Source organism: Camelus bactrianus, chromosome 5 (assembly GCF_048773025.1).
Source record: "Camelus bactrianus isolate YW-2024 breed Bactrian camel chromosome 5, ASM4877302v1, whole genome shotgun sequence".
In the NCBI taxonomy this organism is placed as follows: Eukaryota; Metazoa; Chordata; class Mammalia; order Artiodactyla; family Camelidae; genus Camelus; species Camelus bactrianus.
The window spans coordinates 77277347-77294324 of record NC_133543.1 but is presented as its reverse complement, the minus strand read 5'-3'; the positions used below and the strand labels follow the sequence as shown (position 1 = coordinate 77294324).

The window sequence follows — 16978 nt, the reverse complement described above, 5'->3', positions numbered from 1 at the left end:
CATGAAAATGTATACATCTTCAGTTGCTTGTATTTGCATTTTAAAAATATTGACTCATATTAATATAGATTTATAATTATTGTTTTATGCATTTGTTTTAAATTATATAGAAAAAATAGGAGTCACAGACTAAAAAATTCAATGATACTGGTTTTTATGTTTACCTATATTGTTACTTTTACCAGTGTTCTTTAGTTCTTTAAATGGCTTCAAGTTATTATCTACTGTCCTTTCACTTGAGCCTGAATGATTCCCTTTAGCATTTCTTACAAGACAGGTCTGCTAGCAACAAACCCCCTTAGCTTTTATCTGGAATATCTTAATTTCTCTTTAGTTATTAAAGGGTAGTTTTGCTTAATATAGAATTCTTGGGTATTCTATAGAAAACACTTGTTAGGGGTGTGTAGATTCATTTCTTTTACTAAATTTGGGTAGTTTTGAACCATTATTTCTTCAAATATTCTTTTTGCTCCATTTTCTCTTCTCTCCTCCTGAGGCTCTCATTTTATATCTTTTGATATAATTAATGGTGCCTAAAGAGTCTTTTTTTTTTTTAACATTTTTTATTGATTTATAATCATTTTACAATGTTGTGTCAAATTCCAGTGTTCAGCACAATTTTTCAGTTATTCATGGACATATACACACTCATTGTCACATTTTTTTCTCTGTGAGTTATCATAACATTTTGTGTATATTTCCCTATGCTATACAGTGTAGTCTATTCTACAATTTTGAAATCCCAGTCTATCCCTTCCCACCCTCCACCCCCCTGGTAACCACAAGTCTGTATTCTCTGTCTGTGAGTCTATTTCTGTCCTTTATTTACGCTTTGTTTTTGTTTGTTTGTTTGTTTTTGTTTTTGTTTTTTAGATTCCACATATGAGCGATCTCATATGGTATTTTTCTTTCTCTTTCTGGCTTACTTCACTTAGAATGACATTCTCCAGGAGCATCCATGTTGCTGCAAATGGCATTATGTTGTCAGTTTTTATGGCTGAGTAGTATTCCATTGTATAAATATACCACTTCTTCTTTATCCAGTCACCTGTTGATGGACATTTAGGCTGTTTCCATGTTTTGGCTATTGTAAATAGTGCTGCTATGAACATTGGGGTGCAGGTGTCATCCTGAAGTAGATTTCCTTCTGGATACAAGCCCAGGAGTGGGATTCCTGGGTCATATGGTAAGTCTATTCCTAGTCTTTTGAGGAATCTCCACACTGTTTTCCATAGTGGCTGCACCAAACTGCATTCCCACCAGCAGTGTAGGAGGGTTCCCCTTTCTCCACAGCCTCTCCAGCATTTGTCATTTGTGGATTTTTGAATGACGGCCATTCTGACTGGTGTGAGGTGATAACCTCATTGTAGTTTTGATTTGTATTTCTCTGATAATTAGTGATATTGAGCATTTTTTCATGTGCTTTTTGATCATTTGTATGTCTTCCTTGGAGAATTGCTTGTTTAGGTCTTCTGCCTATTTTTGGATTGGGTTGTTTATTTTTTTCTTATTGAGTCGTATGAGCTGCTTATATATTCTGGAGATCAGGCCTTTGTCGGTTTCACTTGCAAAAATTTTCTCCCATTCCGTAGGTTTTCTTCTTGTTTTATTTCTGGTTTCCTTTGCTGTGCAGAAGCTTGTAAGTTTCATTAGGTCCCGTTTGTTTATTCTTGCTTTTATTTCTTCTAGGAGAAAATTTTTTAAATGTATGTCAGATAATGTTTTGCCTATGTTTTCCTCTAGGAGGTTTATTGTATCTTGTCTTATGTTTAAGTCTTTAATCCATTTTGAGTTGATTTTTGTATATGGTGTAAGGGAGTGTTCTAGCTTCATTGTTTTACATGCTGCTGTCCAGTTTTCCCAACACCATTTGCTGAAGAGACTGTCTTTATTCCATTGTATACTCTTGCCTCCTTTGTTGAAGATGAGTTGACCAAAAGTTTGTGGGTTCATTTCTGGGCTCTCTATTCTGTTCCATTGGTCTATATGTCTGTTTTGGTACCAATACCATGCTATCTTGATGACTGTAGCTCTATAGTATTGTCTGAAGTCTGGGAGAGTTATTCCTCCAGCCTCTTTCTTTCTCTTCAGTAATGCTTTGGCAATTCTAGGTCTTTGATGGTTCCATATGAAATTTATTATGATTTTTTCTAGTTCTGTGAAATATGTCCTGGGTAATTGGATAGGGATTGCATTAAATCTGTAGATTGCCTTGGGCAGTGTGACCATTTTAACAATATTGATTCTTCCAATCCAAGAGCATGGAATATCTTTCCACTTTTTAAAGTCTTCTTTAATTTCCTTCATCAGTGGTTTATAGTTTTCTGTGTATAATTCTTTCACCTCCTTGGTTAGATTTATTCCCAGATATTTTATTACTTTGGGTGCTATTTTAAAGGGGATTGTTTCTTTACTTTCTTCTTCTGTTGATTTATCGTTAGTGTAAAGAAATGCAACTGATTTTTGAACGTTAATTTTGTAACCTGCTACCTTGCTGAATTCTTCAATCAGCTCTAGTAGCTTTTGTGTGGACCTTTTAGGGTTTTCTATATATAGTAACATGTCATCAGCATATAATGACACTTTTACCTCTTCTTTTCCAATTTGGATCCCTTTTATTTCTTTCTCTTGCCTGACTGCTGTGGCTAGGACTTCCAGGACTATGTTGAATAGGAATGGTGATAGTGGGCATCCTTGTCTTGTCCCAGATTTTAGTGGGAAGCTTTTGAGTTTTTCACCATTGAGTACTATGCTGGCTGTAGGTTTGTCATATATAGCTTTTATGATGTTGAGATATGTTCCCTCTATACCCACTTTGGCGAGAGTTTTTATCATAAATGGGTGTTGAATTTTATCAAATGCTTTTTCTGCATCGATTGAGATGATCATGTGGTTTTTGTCCTTTTCTCTTGTTGATGTGATGTATTACATTGATTGATTTGCGTATGTTGAACCAGCCTTGTGTCCCTGGGATGAACCCCACTTGGTCATGATGTATAATCTTTTTTATGTGTTGTTGGATTCTATTTGCTAAAATTTTGGTGAGGATTTTGGCGTCTATGTTCATCAGTGATATTGGCCTATAATTCTCTTTTTTTGTAGTGTCTTTGCCTGGTTTTGGTATCAGGGTGATGGTGGCTTCATAGAATGAGTTTGGGAGTATTCCCTCCTTTTCAATCGTCTGGAAGAGTTTGAGAAGGACTGGTATGAGTTCTTCTTTGTATGTTTGGTAGAATTCCCCGGTGAAGCCATCCGGTCCTGGACTTTTATTTGTAGGGAGGTTTTTAATTGCTATTTCTATTTCCTTTCTAGTGATCGGGTTGTTCAAGTGTTCAGATTCTTCTTGATTCAGTTTTGGTGGACAGTATGTTTCCAGAAACTTGTCCATCTCCTCTAGGTTATCCAGTTTGGTTCCATATAGTTTTTCATAATATTCTCGTATGATATTCTGTATTTCTATTTTGTTTGTTGTAATTTCTCCATTTTCCTTTCTTATTTTGCTAATTTGTGCTCTCTCTTTTTTCTTCTTTGTGAGTTTGGCCAGAGGTTTGTCGATTTTATTTACTTTTTCAAAAAACCAGCTTTTGGTTTGGTTGATTTTTTCTATGGTCTTGTTAATCTCTATTGTATTTAATTCCCCTCATATCTTTATTATTTCCTTCCTTCTGCTGCTTTTTGGGGCTTTTTGTTCTTCTTTTTCTAATTCATTCAGGTGGTGGGTTAAATTGTTTCTTTGAGATTGTTCTTCTTTTTTGAGGAAGGCCTGTATCGCTATAAACTTCCCTCTTAGCACTGCCTTTGCTGTGTCCCATAGGTTTTGAGTGGTTGTGCTTTCATTATCATTTGTCTCAAGGTATTTTTTAATTTCAGCTTTGATTTCCTCATTGATCCATTGTTTTTTCAATAACATACTGTTTAATCTCCATGCTTTCCTTTTTTTCTCCTTTGTTTCTCTGTTGTTGATTTCCAGTTTCATGGCATTGTGGTCAGTAAAGATGCTTGAGATAATTTCTATCTTCTTAAAATTGTTGAGGTTTCTTTTGTGCCCAAGTACATGATCGATCCTGGAAAATGTTCCATGTGCACTTGAAAAGAATGTATATCCTATTTTTGGGGGGTGTAATGCTCTGAAAATATCCACCAAATCTAGTTTTTCTATTGTAGTATTTAATTTCTCTGTTGCCTTGTTTATTTTCTGTCTGGAAGATCTGTCTAGTGATGTTAATGCAGTGTTAAAATCTCCAACTATGATTGTATTCCCATCAATATCCCCCTTTATCTCTGTTAGTAATTCTTGTATGTACTTAGGTGCTCCTATATTGGGTGCATATATATTAACGAGTGTAATATCCTCATCTTGTATCACTCCTTTAATCATTATAAAATGTCCTTCTTTATCCTTCTTTATGGCCTTTGTTTTAAAGTCTATTTTGTCTGAAATCAGTAAGTACTGCAACAGCTGCTTTTTTGGCTTTTCCATTTGCATGGAATATCCTTTTCCATCCTTTCACTCTCAATCTATATGTGTCCTTCTCCCTAAAGTGGGTCTCTTGTATGCAGCATATTGAAGGTTCTTGCTTTATTACCCAGTCTGCCACTCTGTGTCTTTTGACTGGAGCATTTAGTCCATTAACATTTACAGTAATTAATGATAGATGTGTGTTTATTGCCATTTTGAACTTATCTTTGCAGTTGAATTGGTATATCCTCTTTGTTCCTTTCTTCTTCCTTTTGTGGTTTGGTAATTTTCCTTTGTATTATCATGGATTTTATTTAATTTTTGTGACTCCTTTGTAAATTTTTGGCTTGTGGTTACCCTTTTTTGTAAATCTATCAACCCATTACTATAACTGTTTTTATTAAACTGATAGTAACATGATCTCAAACCCATCCTACTGTTAAAAAAATTTTAAAAAGAAAGAAAAAAATATTCTATATTTCCCTGCCTCCCTATCCCACTCTCAGTGATTTGTATGTCTTCTTTTATAATTTCATGTTTACTTTATTTGTAATTCATGAGTTATCACCTTTCCAGTTGTGTGTTTCTCATTTCTGTACCATCCTGCTGCTTTTCTATTTAGAATAGCCCTTTCAATATTTCTTTTAGCATGGGTTTAGTGTTGCTAAACTCCTGCAGCTTTTTTTTGTCTGTGAAACTCTTTATTTCTCCTTCTATCCTCAAGGATAGCCTTGCTGGATAAAGGATCCTAGGCTGCATCTTTTTTTCATTCAGGGCTTTGAATATATCTTGCCACTCCCTTCTGGCCTGTAGTGTTTGTGTAGAGAAATCAGCTGAGAGCCTTATGGGGGTTCCCTTGTAACTTACTCTTTGCTTTTCTCTTGCTGCCTTTAGAATCATTTCTTTATCCTTGACTCTGGCCATCTTGATTATGATATGTCTTGGTGTGGGTCTATTTGGGTTCTTCCTGTTTGGGACCCTCTGAGCTTCCTGTACTTGGATATCTGATTCCTTCTTTAAGTTTGGGAAGTTTTCAGTCATGATTTCTTCAAAAACCTTTTCAATCCCCTTTGATCTTTCTTCTCCTTCTGGGACCCCTATTATGCGAAGATTGGGACGCTTTATATTATCCCATAGGTCCCTTATGCTATTTTCATTATTTTTTATTTGCTTCTCTTGTAGTTCTTCTGAATGGGTGCTTTCTATTGCCCTGTCTTCTAGATCACTAATTCGTTCCTCTGCATTATCTAGTCGGCTTTGCACAGCTATTAGATCATTCCTCATCTCTGTCAATGAGTTTATCCATTCTACTTGGCTCTTCTTTATAGCTTCAATTTCATTTTTGACATATTTTATATCTCTAAACACTATCTCTTTTAATTCCTTCAGCAATTTGATCACTCCTTTTTTGAAATCTTGATCTAGTAGGCTATCGATGTCTATTTCGTTGATCTTTCTTTCAGGGGACTTCTCTTGTTCTTTTAATTGGGAAAGGTTTTTCTGCTTCTTCATCTTGCTCATACCTCTTTGGCACTGTGGTTTATGGAGTATCAGTTGTTTATTTTGGTCCTTAAGGATTTTATCTATCTGGTGCCTATTTAGGAATAGAACTTAGGAAAAAAAGAAAAAAAAAATAAGAGAGAGAAAGAATTTTAAAAGAAGGGAAAAAGAGGGTTTGAAAACAGTGTATAATGAATAATAGAAGAGTGAGTTGAAGCAGAGTATTAATCGGGTTGAGACGTCCTTTTGAAACCTTTACAAAAAAAAGGGGGGGGATGAATAGATGTATTTGAAACCTGTGTCTAATCAATAGGAGGACATCAAAACCCAAGAGAAATAGAAATGAATTAAGAAGTAAAGATTAAGAGAGTAATAGAAAATAGAACAGGTAAAAACAGATTTTAAAAAAAAGGGGGGGAGGGGATTTGTCGGTGTTCTCCTGGAGTCTGTGTGCTTTTAATGTGAAGTCTTTCTGTCTTCGTCCTGTTTTGGAAGCTCAGCTTGCTGTTTTCAGAGGCCCTCCGTTGGCGCCCTCTTCTGTGCTGCTCCCAGCACCTGTCCGCAAGCAGATCGCGCCTCCTCCTAACACTGGGTCAGGTGCAGCTCTCTGCTGTGGGCGGGCGGGTCGCTGCCCCTCCGGATGCCGCAGTCAGATGTTGCAGACTGGCCAGGTAGGAGGGCGGGTCGTGCCCCCTCCCAGCACCTGGGTCAGGGGCTGTGTTCCTGCCCTAAAGGCGGGGGGCCGCTCTCGCTCTACCTGCTCCACCGCCGGTAGCTCCGCTGCTCTGTGCGGCTGCGCGGTCCGCCCTGGTCGGCGCTCCGCCCTGGTCGGCGCTGCGAGGGTGGGCTCGGGGAAGACCGAGGGACAGCCCTGTCCCTGCTCCGAGCCAAAACCCAGCTCGTTTGTCTTTGTGGAGCAAGTTCTCTGAGGGACCAGGATGGAAGGATCCTATCTGCCCCGGGCTGCAGGCCAGTCTCAGTCTGGCCTTTGAGGCTGCTAAGCCCTTCCGTGCGGATGCAGGTTTCGCCCCCGCCCCCGCCTGAGTGCTAAGCGCGGAGGATATGGCGGCTGTGCCTGAGCCCCGCCTCTCTTCCCCCGAAAACTTTCCGCGGGTTTTCAGAGATGGGGGTGTGCACCCTTCCCCCGAGAGCACATCAACCTTGCTGTTTTATGGAGGGCCCAGGTTGTTCTGCCCTGTGCACCCACAGCCAGGGCGCGCAGCCCCTTGCGTTCCCCCGGGGCTGCCTCCGTGCAGCCACTTCTGTCCTCCACCCGGCTTGTGCAGCCTGGCCCTGCCCGCGGCTGCCGGCCCGCGTCTCAGGCTGGGTGTCGGGGGGGACGCTCTGTGCCCGTTTAACTTAGTTCTGTTAGTCAAGGGCTGCTCTGTACAGATCCGAGCCTCGGAGGCTCCCCCTCCGTCCCTCTGGCCTCTCAGTTGGAGAGGGGAGACTCAGCGAACGAGCGCCAGTCCTCCTTTGCCGCTCCCTCCCCGCGGGACCCGTCCCGCGCTGCTTTGCCTTTTGTTCTTTCTTTTTTCCTTTTCTCCTACCAGATTTTTGGCGTCTTTATGTTTTGAAGAGGGCGATGTTCTGTCGGAGTTCCACGGGTGCTCTGGTTGGCTGAGTGGGTCTGTAGATGTGGGTCTTGGTGTATTTGTGGGAGAGGGTGACCTGCGAACGTCCTTCTACTCCGCCATCTTCTCCGTCCTCCGCTTAAAGAGTCTTTTAGGCTGTGTTCGTTTCCTTCATTCTTTTTTTGTTTCTGTTTCTCAGACTGGATAATTTTTTTCTATCTTCAAAGTTTACTATTTCTTTTCTTTGCTCAGATATGCTGTTGTACCACTCTAGTGAATTTTTCATTTCAGTTTTTGTACTTTTGAGCTCCCAAGTGTCATTGCTTTTTATAATTTCTGTCTCTTTATTGCTATTCTCCATTTGTTGAGAAATTGTTTTCTTGGTTTCTTTAGTTCTTTGAGCATATGCAGTCTTTGGTAACTCCATTGTCTGTATTTCCTGAGGGACAGTATCTGTTAATTTTTTTTTCTGTGAATGGTGCATACTTTCTTTCTTTGTATGCTTTGTAATTTTTTGTTTAAAACTGTATGTTTTGAATATCATTGTGGGCAAAAAGGAAACAAAACGAAAAAAAAAAAAAAAGAAAACAGTGTCCAGGTCTTTGCAGATTGGCTCTGTGTTGGAGCCCTCTTTTAACACGTATTCAGGCCTTTTACGGTTCTAACTTAGCTTTTACTGCCTACTAGTGTTGAGCCTACAGAACAGCCAGTTATGGAAGCTTACGGTCTTTACTGAACATGCATCCTGCTCTGGCCCTGTGTGTGGTTTTCTGGGTTCCCCAGTATATCCAGAAGCTTTTCAATGCCCTTATTCTCCAGTTTCTCAAATCTGCTTTTCCTTCCTGACTTTCAGCATTTCTGTTGTGTGCCTCAACTATTGTATTTTGCCCAAAGCTATAGCACTTCTTTATTTGGCTTTCAGTGTTTCCAAGGAATGTTCTTCTCTTAGTCATGGCTTCTTTCCTGTCCTGAGAGAATACTGAGTTAGCAGAGCAAAGATAGGCCTCTTGTATTGGTCCTTCAGGGAACTCACAGACGTGTCAAAACAGACAACATAATTCCTTGGGAACAAGATCACTCTTCTCCCTCTGGGATCAGGTAACCACACTGGGAACATGTGCTGCCATCTTCACACCTGCGACCACTTCAGGGCAGGGGTGGGGCAATGCTATATTAAAACACTGCAGAGTTCTTCTACCCTGTTTCGGTGACTTTTCTTCTCCCAGTTATGTTTTTAGTTAGTCGCTGTAAATGTTTGACTAACCTCCAAAGTTTCGATATAGTTGATTCTGACAGTTTTTTCCAAGTTTTTGGTGTTTCTTGGGAGAAATGGCACAAGTCCTTCCTGTGCCATTTTTATTGATGTCCTCATCGAATAAATTAGGAAATACTCTCCCCTCTTTAATTTTCTGGAAGACTTGTGTAAACTTGGCATTATTTCTTTCTTAAATGTTTGGTAGGGTTCATTCAGAAAGCCATCTAGGCCTGGAGTTTTCTTGGTGGGAGAGTTTCAAACTACAAATTTAATTTCTCTAGTAGACATAGGAAATATTCAAGTCATCTATTTTTTTCTTGAGTGAGCTTTGGCAGTTTGTGTCTTTGAGGGGATTTGTCTGTTTCATCTAAATTTCATTTGCATTATCAAATCTATTCTCAGTATTTATTTGAAGACCTCAATATTTGTTTGAAGATCTGACTTCCTATTGGTGACTTAATCTTCCTGTTTAATACTATCTATTTTGTCAATCTTTTCTTACCTACTTTCCCCCTTATTTTGGGGTAGTCATCATTGCTTTACTCTATTTCTGAAACAATTTTATCTGACCAAATCATTATTTTTAGGACCCTCAGAGTACTTTTATAGTTAGCCTCTTGAATTCTCAATTATTTTTCCGAGTTTTCCTTTGTATTAGTAACTTTACTTGTGTTCGTGACTTACCAACCATTATTTTAACTTTGTTTGGAACTTGTAATGTATTTTCTTTTAAAAATTGCAAATTTTATAATAGAACCCATTTATCTGCTAAGAACTTGTCTGTATTCTAATAGCATAACTTAGAGTCAGTCAGCATAGGGTAACATATAAGTCATGGAGCTATGCTGCCTGGGCTTTGATTTTAGCTTTCCCACTTATGAACCATGTATCCTAACTTTTCCTCTGGGCCTCACTTCCTGCATCTGAAAAATAGGAATGATAGTAATACTTAATTCATTTAAGAATTAAAACAGGAAAAAAAAAGAATTAAAACAGAATCTAGTACAAAGTAAGAACCCATCAACTGTTTACTATTATTATTCATCAACAATGATTCTGTCTTAAAAATGAAAACTTCTTAGACTTAGGACTTCTGTTTACCTGATTTTATTCATGATCCAGTACAATGCCTTTTTTTTTTTCTTCGTTTTTTTTTTTTTTAAAGATTTTCATCAAATTATTTCCCAACTGTATGAAGAAAAGTAACAAATTTATCTACATTCAATGTCTCTGTTTCCTCAAAATATAGAAAACAGTCAATATAACATTTCTAGTTACTTGGATTTTGGTGTTTCTGAGCTTTTCTGGGCCAGCAAGCAGTTGTTGAATGGTACTCTGTAGGATAATTAGTGTTTTGTTTTTGGAAAGGAAAGGGTTTCTTTAGTTTTGTGTGGAAAGGTGTACAAATCTTTGCTTTAGAAAGATTTCAGTGTATATACTTCACAGTGTTGTACTTCACATTTAGTATTAAAAACTTGAATGAAGCTGTACATTTGTGAATGTTTGAATAAAAAAGTAATAGAGTTTCTTTGGAAGAATATTCAAGATATGGGTAATATTGGTTGTCTATAGAGAGGGAAGATGGGTGGTTGGTGGATAGGAGGGAGATTGTAATTCCCTTTTTGACCTTTTGAATTTAGTGACACATACATATATTACCTATTCAAAAAAAGTCATTTAATTTAATATTTTTCGTGAGTGTAGTAGAAATTCAAACACAGTGTAAACAAAAAAGTTATTTTTAGCAATACAAAGAATATGCAGTGAAAACTCTCCCACTCACTTGGACATCCAAAAACCCCTCTGGAGACACAACCATAACTGTTAAGTTCCTTCTGTAGACTTCCAAAAACTGTCTTTGCATTACAAGATTATATGTTTTTATATCATTTTCTAGCATACAAATGGGAATTACTATACCCATTTAACTTTAATGTTTTACTTAGCAATTGGGAACATATACATCTTTCTAATTCTTTTAATGCTCCATAGTATCAATTATACCATAAATTTTTAGCCAGATCCCCATTAGAGGACATAAGTGCTTGTTTTTCCATCACCGACACTTTGTGGTATAAAATTTTATTTATCTTTGTTAATGTGGTAGGTAAAAATGGATCTTGTTTTGATTTGCAGCTAGTAAGTAGTAGAGCCAGGGTTTGAAGCCAGGATCTTTATTGAGCTGGTACTGTTAACTACAAAGCTGAAACTAATATTCTTAACTACTACATTGTACCATCTCAACATAGTGAATAAGGTTGAGCATTTTAGTATATTTTATAAGGCATTTACATTTCTTTTTATGTGCCTTTTGTCCATATTTCTGTTATGGGTTTCCTATCATTTTTAAAATGCCTTCTTACTGGCAAGCATCATAGAAATAACTAATTCATCCAAGAAACATCAAGAGATGCTAAAACTAGTGGGTGAAAAGTTGAATGCGGAACAGGATGTTTACAGAGATTTTAAGTACTTACACCCCAAAACAATGATTGATTATTAAAGGGAAAATGGAACTTTATAGTGAAGAAACCTGGGAGACACCAACTCAGTCATGTGATCAAGATTAACTTCTCTAGCAATGGGACAAATCAAAATTGTGTACCACTTGATAGGATGCAGTGAGAAGAACACAGCAACAAAGATGCAAACCTCAAATCTGATCACGATGGAACTTCAGATAAATTGAGGACCATTTTAAAAAGTAACTGTCCTATAATATTAAAAAAGTGTCAAGATCATGAAAGTTAAGAAAGCAAGTTTGAAGTTATTTCAAAAGAGAAAAGAAAAATTCCTTGTTTAAATTGGGACCAATTCATTTTGTCAATCCAATATTAAAATCCACTAAGGTAAATGAATAACTAGTTTTTAGACTTACAGTTATCACAAAAGGTTAGTTATAATAGATTCTCGAGTTTCTTGTCTTCAAATACAAGTCAGTTTTAAATCCATTATAGAGGGGAATGTATAGCTCAGTGGTAAAGCTTGTGCTTAGCATGCACAAAGTCCTGGGTTTAATCCCTAGTACCTCCGATAAATAAATAAATAAATAAAACCTAATCAAACCCCCCAGAACACAAAAATTATTTTTTAAAAAATCCATTATATACAGTCTTTTCTCACTATTCATAAATTTCATGTTTGGAATTCGACTACTTGCTGAAATGTATTTGTAATCCCAAAACCAATATTCAGAACACTGCCATGGTCATTTATGGATATGTGCAGAACAGTGAAAAACTTGAGTCCAGATGTACATGTTCCCAACTGAATATCTGAGGTGCTCTGCCTTTTTCTTTCATCTCTTATGCTGAAAACAAGTGTCTTCTTTGCTATGTATTTAGTGCCTTATTTTTTGCACTTTTGTACATTTTGTTGGTGATTTCAGTTTAAAATGGCCCCCAAGTGTAATGGTCAACTACTGTTTAGTGTCCTAAGCATACGAAGGCTGTGATGTACCTTATGAAGAACACATGCTAGATTAGCTTCATTAGGGATGAGTATAGTGCTGTTGGCCATGAATGCAATGTTAATAAAGTGATAATATATATTTTTAAAGGTGTCTTTAAACAGAAACACAAATAAAACAAGATTATATATTGATCAGTTGACAAAAATGTTATGGCCAAGGGCTCACAGGAACCTAACCCTATATTTAGCAATGGTTCAGTGTTTGATATTTACAGCAACTTTATAGAATATGATTACCATAAAAAACAGACTCAGCTGTACTTAGAAACACCAAACTTCTGCCTCAGGAAGGTGACACACTTGCCCTCAAACTCAAGATGATCAGTATCTATTCTTCAGGTTTTTCCATATCTTGAGAAATAGGTTGATTTTTATTATTATTCCATGAGAAGATTATTAATTGACTGATTTGTGTACCTGTTGTTCAAATTTTATTTTTTACTTGATAGTCAGAGCCTGGAACATATTTTAAAATAGATTTCAAAACTCAGTGTGAAGTTCAACCTTAAAAGATAGGCTCTTTGATCCATGCTCTGGCCAGAATTTGGAGATCCAGCAGTGCTACACTGAGGCAGGCAGCTCAGGAGAGCCAAGTGAGTGGGGAAGATGTTGTCAAGGGCAGGCCATGGTGCGGGTATGCAGTGAGCATATGCCCAGAAAGAACACTGTCACATTTCTTGTAGATCCAGGGTTCAGGTTTGCTTGAACACAAATTATTAGGAAACATTCAATGTTGCCAAGATTGCTAACAAGGATTTTAAAATAGGCTTGTCAGGTAAAATACTCAGATTAAGAATTGCACAAAAATGATTTATCAGTATCTGAAATTCAAATTAAATGGTGTCCTATATTTTTTATTTGTTAAATCTGGGAATGGGAACCCTAGCCCTACTTTTTTGAAAGTACGTGTTTAAAGGCACAAGAAGTATCAATTGGCAGATGAAAAGCTTGAAGCTTAATAAAAACTAATCCAAAAAAACAAGTCTGAAAAAGGATTCTCAATGACAGTCCATCAAAGTATATAAGTTTTGTTTTTTATCAGGGAGTTTAAACCAAAGGGACACTGTTGTTCATTGCTGTTATATATGAATACTACAAAATGGGACTGCTTTTGATAATACTATAGAAACTAGTTTAAATAAGAAGAAAATGCCAGGCCTTTAAGCTTTACAGCTGGAATGAAGCATTCTTTCTAGGAGTAGAGGAGAAAAAGTTCAGAGATTGAAAACAGCCCAGTGCCAAAATTCTATCAGATTCAAAACTTATTTTTGAAGTGTAATTAGTGGCTATTGATTGAAATAACAGTGCTGTGAATCAACAATGACATAAACCTGTGGCCTTGAAGAAACGTAATTACTACAACTGCTTACTCTTGTAGATAATTCTTCAAGGAGTTCAGTTAAAGTTTGCTTACATACTTGCTCCTCACCTTTTGAGAAATGTGACCTTTTTCAAGTCTCTGAAGTCTAAAATGTTTTATTATAGCTATGTAAAATATTGGTTAAATAAAATTGATTTTTCTTTTTACCTCATGTCATTAAAAAACTCAATATTTTTTGTAACATACAGTGTTTTACATGTACTTTATTACAGGCAGTGAGGTCACTGAAGGAGACAATCGAAGACTGTTGGGACCAGGATGCAGAGGCTCGGCTTACTGCACAGTGTGCTGAGGAGAGGATGGCTGAACTTATGATGATATGGGAAAGAAACAAATCTGTGAGCCCAACAGTCAATCCAATGTCTACTGCTATGCAGAATGAGCGGTAAGACCTTGAAGGTTTGACATCCCTCTGTTGGTAATTAAAACTGAGACCATCCCAAACCCCTCTCTCCCCAGTGAATATTCTGCACTCTTATTTTTTCACCCCATAAAACCAGTTTGCCAAAGAAAGTCAGTGCAGCTACACACGTGAGTCTGCCCGCTCTCTCCATGGGAGTGGGCTATTGCTTAATAAACCCTCATTTTACTTTTCTGAGGGGGAGACACAGACCAAACAGAGAACAGGAAATAAATACTATTAAACCCGTCTAACAGTGCAATGATTAACGGATACAATTTAATGTCGTAATTTTTCTTTCAATATTCCTGTTCTTTTACTGATGACTTTTGTTTGGTGTAAGTGCAAGAGAAAGCTGTGGTTTTTTAAAAAATACCAAAAAATGTAGTAAAACATTAGTCTTTCTCTGTTAATGCTCCAACTACCCTGCAAGAATACAGGTAAAACATTTTCATTTTCAAACATTTCCAAAAGTTTATAAGCACTTTTATGTACTGTGTTGTCTTGATTATCCTTTGTTGTTATTATTTTTCTCTTTCCTCTGCTTTCTTGGAGGGTTTGTTTGTTTGTTTGTTGTTTTTTTAAGAAATAGAATTTTGAGCTTGCCTATATATCTAACCACTGCTTCACTGAAGACTAAGGTTTCTAGGCTTCCTATCCAACACTCTTACAGAATAACCACTGCTATTTTCACATGAAGGCAATTCATAAGGTCTTTTGATCCCATAGTCAGCATTATTGTGTGAGATATTTCTTTATCAGAACTGTGATTTTTGGTTCTAAATAAAAGGGCTTTTTTAAAAATTCCTGAAACTTGGAACTTTCCAACTGTGTAATCTGTTTCTTTGTTCCATCTTTATGGGATAAAGTCTTCCCACAAATTTGTTACTTTATCTAAAACATATTAAAAGTTTTCAGAAAAGCATCCAGGAAAAAGTGACTAGAGAAAATTGAGGAGGGGGAAAAAAAACCTTGATTCTTGAATCATATTCTTTGCTATTTTCTGTTCTAATTTCTGAGAGCAGTTTGTATTATGAACCATAGGCCCCAAATCGAGTTTGCACTACTTATGTTTATGAATTACCTTCAGCGTATAAACCCTTATTCCTATTATATCAGCAAATCAAAGAAGGTAGACTAGCAATTCTAAATGTAAATTTTCTCTTTACACATCCCTAAGGGTAATCTGTTTCCGTCTCCCCTTATCTCCATTATTTTCTATGTGCTCTAGTGTGCACATAGAGTGCACTCTACCTCTCTTAAGAGTCAGCTCCTTTTGCTTTAAATGCTTTTGAACTTTGCTTGACTGGTAAGAAGAAACTTTGATACCCTCCTTGTTTTGGCCATTTTTGCCTCCTGTGTCATTCAGCTCTACCCCTTACATGCTTCTTTTCGTGTCCAGTTACTTCTAAATATATAGCTCATCCTGTAGTCATTTCACGCTAGGTTTCATTGTATTGAGTCTTACTCTCCATCCCTCCTTAACTTCCTTTTCTTGTGCAGAGCAAAAGCTTTTTTCTTCTTTCCCTTCCTGTCAGTCTCCTCATAACTTCCAGATTTTTTTTTATAGCACCTCTTCTTTAGTCGCTGCTTTTTTCCTGTAACACTTACCTATTAATGTTCCCAATGTTTATACTTGATCGTTTGTTAAAATTACCCCTCACTTTTTATTTTATTTTTTCTTCTAGCTTTATTGAGATATAATTGACATACAGCATACAGATATAACTGACATACAGCATAATGATTTGACTTACATACGTCATGAAATGTTTGTCACATAAGTTTAGTGAATACCCATCATCTCATATAGATAACAAAATTAAGGAAATAGGAAAAAAAAAACATTTTTTCCCTTGTCATGAGAACTCTTAGGATTTACTCTCAACAGCTTTTATATATAATATACAGCAGCAGTGTTCATTATGTTTATCATGTACAATACATTCTTAGTACTTATTTATCTTATAACAGGAAGTTTGTGCCATTTGACTGCCTTCATCCAGTTCTTCCTGCCCTCACCCTCTGTCTCTAGTAACCACAAATCTAATCTCTTTTTCTATGAGTTTGCTTCTTTTTGAAGTGTAATTGACCGGTAGCACTATGTTAGTTCCTGTTATAAAGCATAATGATGTGGTATTTCTTTACAGTTCAAAAATGATCACCAAACTAAGTCTAGTTACCATATGTCACCATGCAAAGATATGTAGTTACTTACTATATTCCCCACACTGTACATTTCATACCCGTGGCTCATTTACTTTGCAACTGGAATTTTATGCCTATTAATCTGCCTCACTTATTTCTTTCCTTCCTCTAACCCCCTTTTCTTGGCAACCACCTGTTTGTTCTCTGTATCTGTAATCCTGTTCCTGTTTAGTTTTGTTTGTTCATTTGCTTTGTTTTTTAGATTCCACATATAAGTGAAGTCATACAGTATTTGTCTTTCTCTGTCTGACTTATTTCACTTAGCATAATACCCTCTAGGTCCATACTGTTGTCAAAAATGGCAGTATTTCATTCTTTTTTATGGCTAAGAAGTATTCCTTTGTATATACATACCACATCTTCTTTATCTGTTCATCTATCATTGGGCACTTGGGCTGCTTCCGTATCTTGGCTTGGCTTTTACTTTTAAAATATAAAGGTATTACAGTGTGGTGCTTATGAACTGCCACTTTCAAGGTGTGACAATGATATTGAAGAACTTTTGATAACTGCAGAGCAGTTCTAAATCTTTGATTTTCTTTATCTGAGGGTCATTCTGCCTTGTACCATAGGCTCTGGGACTTGCGTTGATATGGCTCGGCCTGAGGACGATATGTTTCATTGCTAGACTGTGCCTTTTACTGGAGCAGTTTGGAACAACCTAAAATTTTATGTTCTTTTTGCCATTTGGAACTTAACTGGTAACATATTTGTTGAGTAGCTACTGTGT

At 36.9% G+C, this 16978-nt stretch overlaps 1 protein-coding gene across 1 annotated transcript in view; it reads left to right on the top strand.

The window, feature by feature from the left end:
- The window catches only part of BMPR2 (bone morphogenetic protein receptor type 2), a 167802-nt gene that overhangs the window by 140365 nt on the left and 10459 nt on the right, over nt 1-16978 (top strand). Inside the window, exon 11 of the mRNA XM_010971833.3 lies at nt 13853-14025. Coding sequence (XP_010970135.2) covers nt 13853-14025 — 173 coding nt within the window. The remainder of the gene's footprint in view (nt 1-13852; nt 14026-16978) is intronic.